This window comes from Chrysochloris asiatica, unplaced genomic scaffold, assembly GCF_000296735.1.
Source record: "Chrysochloris asiatica unplaced genomic scaffold, ChrAsi1.0 scaffold00014, whole genome shotgun sequence".
Classification (NCBI taxonomy): Eukaryota; Metazoa; Chordata; class Mammalia; order Afrosoricida; family Chrysochloridae; genus Chrysochloris; species Chrysochloris asiatica.
The window spans coordinates 7,135,063-7,141,406 of NW_006408532.1; the positions used below are offsets into that span (position 1 = coordinate 7,135,063).

The 6,344-nt window shown below is 45.2% G+C and overlaps 1 protein-coding gene and 1 pseudogene across 6 annotated transcripts in view; one reads left to right on the plus strand and one right to left on the minus strand.

Annotated features, from left to right (window-relative positions):
- Positions 1-1,977: 1,977 nt before the first annotated feature.
- Positions 1,978-5,330, minus strand: LOC102827455 (annotated as a pseudogene).
- The window catches only part of DNM1 (dynamin 1), a 46,068-nt gene continuing 45,028 nt past the window's right edge, over positions 5,305-6,344 (plus strand). For 3 of the 6 annotated variants that reach the window (XM_006834820.1, XM_006834819.1, XM_006834818.1), the window contains exon 1: positions 5,305-5,582. In XM_006834820.1, coding sequence (XP_006834883.1) covers positions 5,422-5,582 — 161 coding nt within the window. In that variant the 5' untranslated portion in view covers positions 5,305-5,421. The remainder of the gene's footprint in view (positions 5,583-6,344) is intronic. The other 3 variants (XM_006834822.1, XM_006834821.1, XM_006834823.1) reach the window with 1 other exon arrangement.

Below are 6,344 nucleotides of genomic sequence, written 5' to 3' on the forward strand. Positions count from 1 at the left end.
AAAAAAAAAAAAAAGATAGGAAAGAAAGAAAAGACCAACATGGATGTCAGAAGAGACTCTGAAACTTGCTCTTGAGTGTAGAAAAGGTAAAGTGAAAGGATGAAATGAGGAGGTAAAAGAACTGAACAGAAAATTTCAAAGGGCAACCCTAGAAGATAGTCAAGTATTATAAAGAAATGTATAAAGACCTGGAATTAGAAAACCAAAAGAGATGAACACTCTCAGCATTTTAAGCTGAAAGAACTGAAAGACAGAAAAAAAAAATCAAGCCTCATGAAGGTTACAGGGTGGGTGGAGGGAAGGAAAAAATTAAGTGAATAGAAGCAAATACTGTTAACTGCTAGTACATGGAGTGGACTGCAACCATTGTAATGACACAAAGTGTATAATTTATTACATGTGGGGCTGATGATCTGTTCTGTAAACTTTCACTCTATGCACAATAAAAAGTTTAAAAAAAAAGTGAAGCTTCAACTTGGCAGTATTGAAGGGTTCTATGGGCAAAATACTAAATGATGTAGAAAGCATCAAAAGAAGATGGAAGGAATACACAGATTCACTGTGCCAAAAATAGTCACTGTTCAACCATATCAAGAAATATGATCAAGAACCAACGGTATTGAAAGAAGAAGTTCAAGCTACACTTAAGGCATTGGCAAAAAAACAAGGCTCCAGGAATTGACAGAACATAAATGAAAAATTTCAACAAACAAATGCAGCACTGGAGGTGCTCGCTTATCTATGTCAAGATATTTAGAAGACAGCTATCTGACCAACAGATTGGAAAAGATCCATATTTGTGCCTATTCCAAAGACAGGTGACCCAACAGAATGCAGAAATCATCTAACAATATCATTAGTATCACATGCAAGTAAAATTTTGCTGAAGATAATTTTAAAAAATGGTTGCAGTAGTACATGCATAAAGAACTTCCAGAAATTCAAACTGGATTCAGAAGAGGACATGGAGCTATGGATATCATTGCTAATGTCTGATGGATCTTGGCTGAAAGCAAAGAATACCAGGAAGATGTTTACTTGTGCTTTATTTTCTATGCAAAGGGTTTCAACTGTGTCAATCATAACAAACTATGGATAATATTGCAAAGAACATGTATTCCAGAACACTTAAGTGTGCTCACGAGGAACCTGTATACAGATCAAGAGGCAGTTATTAAAATAAAACACAGGGATACTGAATGGTTTAAAATCAGAAAAGGTGTATAGCAGGGTTGTATCCTTTCACCATACTTATTTAATCTGTATGCTGAGCAAAATAACCTGAGAAATTGGATTATATGGAGAAGAACATGGCATCAGGATTGAAGGAAGACTCATTAGCAATCTGCAATATGCAAATGATACAACCTTGCTTGCTGAAAGTGGACTTAAAATACTGATGAAGATAAAAGACTATAGCCTTCAATATAGATTGTATCTCAATGTAAAGAAAACAAAAATCCTCACAACTGTATCAACAAATAATATTATGATAAATGGAGAAAAGTTTGAAGTTATCAAAAATTTAATTTTGCTTGTATCCATAATCAACACTAATGAAATCAGCAATCAGGAAATCAAACAATGTATTCCATTAGGAAAATCTGCTGCACAAGACCTCTTTAAAGTATTAAACAGCAAAAATATCAGTTTGAGAACTAAGTTGCCATGGTATTTTCATTTTTCTCATTTGCACATGAAAGTCAAACAATTAATAAGGAAGATCACACAGGAATCAATGCATTTGAATTATGGTGTTGGAGAAGAATAGTAAAAGTACCACGGACTTCCAGAAGAGCAAATAAATCTGAGCTGGGAGAAGTACAGCCAGAATGCTTCTTAGAAGCCAGGATGGTAAGATTTCATCTCTTACATTTTTAACACATTATCAGGAGGGACCAATCCCTGGAGAAAGACATGCTAGGTAAAGTGGAGGGTCGGCAAAAAATAGGAAGGCCTCCAATGAGTAGTTAACCCTCAAGCACTCAGAATACATGGAAGGTTCAGGACGACTTCATTTTCAATGCCATACATCCCCTTCACCATTGCTGACACTCGATAAATCTTGCATAGATTTTTCAACAGATCAGTCACACTTAATCCAATAGTTCAGTTGGTGTATCCTTTTAGCTTGGTGACTTCATAGGCACTTTCAATCATCATTTATGTACTTCCTTCCAACTTTCACTGTCATTGTCCATCCCCATTTCTGTATTGAGAGAAATCCCTGGTACATTCACTCTACTCCACACTGCCACACTTGAGTCACCATATTCTCCCAAAATCTAACCATCTTCTGGGATGAATGCCAAGTTTTTCATCCATAAAATAGCAAAATCTAGCAGAATCCAGATTACACCCACTTCCAATCACATGGTGCTTGGGTAACCCACTTAGTTTCCAGACGTAAGAATATCCTCTGGGTTAGAAACCACAATTATGATGCAGTCAGGACTGTACTTGAAGTTCTGGGGAATAATGAATTTGAAGACATTAACATTCCTCTACACCAGATTGAGATGACTCTTTCCCTCTTGCTGATGAACTCCTACAGTTACCACCACAATCTTCTAAATGGCCATCACAGAGTAATCTTCTCTGCTACAATTTTAGGTATCTGAAGAAATAAGCTCCCATGCTCCAGATCCATCATTTCTCCTTTGAGTTTATCTTCCAAAACATCCACAAGGGCAAGTTCATCAGCTGGAGACTTTCCCAGAATGCTGATGGCATATGCCATACCAACTTGTCCAACACCCACTACAGTGATCTTATTATTTGCAACCATTGCAATCAGTTTTCCCTTAAGAGTTACCATTGTGCACAGAAAAGAGAAGGTAATGATGGTAATAGAACTCATGTGAAGGAGACTGCATTAGATACATTTGTCTCCTCTGGTGCAGACTTCTATAAACTCTTTGAAGCTCCCTCATATATGAAATCATATCATCTAAGAACAAAGATAATTTTATTTCTTCTTTTCCAATTTGGATACCTTTTATTTCTTTCTCTTGTTTTATTGCTCTGGCTAGGACTTCTAATATAATATTGAATAGAAAAATGGTGAGAGCAAGCACCCTTGTCTTGTTCCTGAATCCAAAAGGAAAGTGCTCAGTTTTTCTCCATTAAGTATAATGTTAGCCCAGATGTCCACATAGCTCACTTCCTTCATATCTCTGCTCAAATTGCACCTTAGCTGACCTCACAATACAAAGTAACATTACCCTTGCCCTTAACCTTCCCTAGCCCCTACTTTGTTGCTTTGCTCTCTTTAACATTCATCACCATCTGATCTGCTCATATTTATCATTTGCATTTTGTCTTTTTCCGCTAGACTGTAGTCACATGTGGGTGAGAACTTTGAACATTTTACACATTGCTTCATCCCTGGGGTTAGGTGTATAATAAGTAAACATTAATAGGAACACAGTGGTTTCATACCATATGCACTGGACTTCGAACCACAAACTCCATGGTTCGAGTCTGCCAGCCACTCTGCGTGAGAAAAGATGAGGTTTCCTGCTCCCATGAGGATTTAAAGCTTCCAACAGCACTGAGGTGCAGTGAATTATGTAATATGACCCATCTAACCATAGTCTTTGTTCTTTGCTGTTATTGTTAAGTGCGGTAGAGTTGGTTCCAGCTTATAGAGACCCTGTATAGGTTTCCAAGGAGTGGCTGGTAAATTTGAACTGCTGACTTTTCAGTTCAAACCAACCTTGTGGTCCAGTGCATTATCCCACAGAACCACATTCTTACTAAATGATGGGGTTGTTTTTGTTGTTGTGAAGTGCTATTGAATCGGTTCTGACCCAAAGCGACCCAGTATAGGGTTTCCAAGGAGCAGCTGGTGTTGAACCACGGATCTTGCAGTTCAAATGTCTTTGCAGCCTGGCGCATTAACCCACAGCGCCACACCAGGACTCCAAATGATGGGGTGGAACTACGTAAATAAGGTCTATGGAACCCTAGCAAGGGGAGTGGTCAGTTTTTTTCCCATCCTGTTAGGCATGGTGTAGTAATGGATCAGCACTGGACTGCGAGCCACAAGGTCCCAAGTTCAAACCCACCAGCTGCTCCTGCTGCTCTACAGAGTGACCATGAATTGGAACTGACTACGAATTGGGCTGCGAACCTTAAGGTCAGCGGTTCGAAACTACCAGCCGCTCCGCGGGAGAAAGATGAGGCTTTCTACTCCCGTAAGGATTTACACCCTCGGAAACCCTGTACAGGGTCGCTATGGGTCGGAACCGACTCGACGGCACTTAACAACAACAACAACAGGCGACACTTAACAATAATAATGGGTTAGGGCAAACACTGCCACTTCCAAGGACAAGAACTCTCAAATTTTTCTAAGTAGGCCTCCCAAGCCTCAGGGTCTTTGCACCTTCTGTTCACTCTACCTCGAATGTGCTTCGCCCTGATCTACCTGTGGCTGACTTCTCATCATTTAGGTTTTATCTCAATTGTTACCTCAGAGAAGCCCTCTGGACTCCTCCCAGGCTACAGGGACCTTTTCACATCCACATTTCCTCCATCATTCTTACTATAAACTATTTTCTCTTTTACTATTTCATGTATCGTTTATTGGATTATTGACTGTTTCCATCACCTGAATGTAAGATCTCTGAGGGTAAAGAGTCTATCTATCTTGTTCACAGCTGTATTCCCAGCAACTAAAACAGGACCTGGCTCGCGTAGTCGGCTGCTGAATAAATATTTGTTAAATTATTTCTAAAAACAGGGGAACTGAGGTCAGAGGTAAGAAGGGACCTTTCAGAGATGCATAAGTGACAGGATGGAGGACAGAAACAGGGAGGTTAAGTGGAACTCCGGGTCAGGAGACTGACCTTGGAGGAGGCAGATCTCTCGGGGCTTCAGTTTCCCTATCTCTAAGATGGAGTCCTGGTGTGGTGCTGCGGGTTGATGCTCTGGACTGCAAGATCTGTTTGTACTTCAAGATCCGCGGTTCAAGCTCACCAGTCACTCCTCGGAAATCCTATACAGGATCTCTAAGAGTCGGAACGGACTGCACAGCACTTAACAAGAAGGAATGAGGCAGCCATGATCATGATCCAAAGATCCTCCAACTAAAGGTGATACCCCTTCCACTGACAGGAATTACATTCGCGCCACAGCGTCGGCGCCTCAAATCACCGCTAAAGTGCCCCAAAAACCGCAGAAGGAGAATACTACAGCCCCCATGGTGCCCCGGGCGGCACCTGCGCATGGCGGCCAGTCGGCAGAGCCGCGTTCGCCCCCTGGCGGCTGCTGTCGCGATGCGACGCTTGGATCCCCGAAGGGCGGGGGGCCGGCGGCGCAGGCATTCCCGGCGCGCGGCTGCAGCTGCGAAGCGGGAGCCGAAGTCTGGAGGGCTAGCTGCTGTCCGGATCGCTGCCCTCGGGGCCCGCCGCAGCCATGGGCAACCGCGGCATGGAGGACCTCATCCCGCTGGTCAACCGAATGCAGGATGCCTTCTCTGCCATCGGCCAGAATGCAGACCTGGACCTGCCACAGATCGCGGTGGTAGGCGGCCAGAGCGCTGGCAAGAGCTCTGTGCTCGAGAATTTCGTAGGCAGGTAAGACTGGCGTGCCCCGGCGGGCCTATCCTCGCCCCCAGCCCCGGACATCCTGGATCCCTGCCCCCCGGCCCCGACGGCCCCACTACCTCGTAGCCTCTGTGACGGCGTGCCCCCACTCCCGTCAGAAGTAGGCGCCCCTTCCCCCTCCCCCGCCACCTCGGGAGCCCCTGGAGGCGGCAGCGCCCCCAGCTTGCCAGCAATCGTCGTCAAGCAGCCGGCCACTGTATCACGCCCCCCCCCCGCCCCCTCCATTTGGTCCTTGAGGATAGACAGCGCTCTCTGGAGACCCTGGCAAGGAGCTGTCTCCCCCACCATGGGCACCGAGGGGCTCTGCATTAGTCAGCGTCTCCCTTGGGAGACTCCCTTCACCCCAGGCTCTGTGAAGGACAACCACCTTCCCCCACGCCTCCTGGAGGAGGACGTAGGCCCGTGGGCATTGGGGGCCAGGCGCGATCTCCTTCCTCTCACACACACACCTCTGCGGCTCCCGGCCGCCATCCGTGCGCAGCAGCGCGGCAGAGGGGGAGGCGCAGGCTGGAGGCTTGAGGAAGGATAGGATGGGGGCTGCGGGGAAAGAAGCCTTGCTTCTGGACCTTTTCTGAGCTGCCAGCCCTGGCTTCGCTGCCGCCCCTGGGTGGGGGGCGCCTGTCAATGTCGGTCTCCCCTTGGTCTGGTAGAGGGTTTGTAATGAAAAGAGAAGGCGGTGGAGGGTAGGGATGACTAAGACAGAGAGGCAGATTGGAGGGGGGGCGGGGGGGG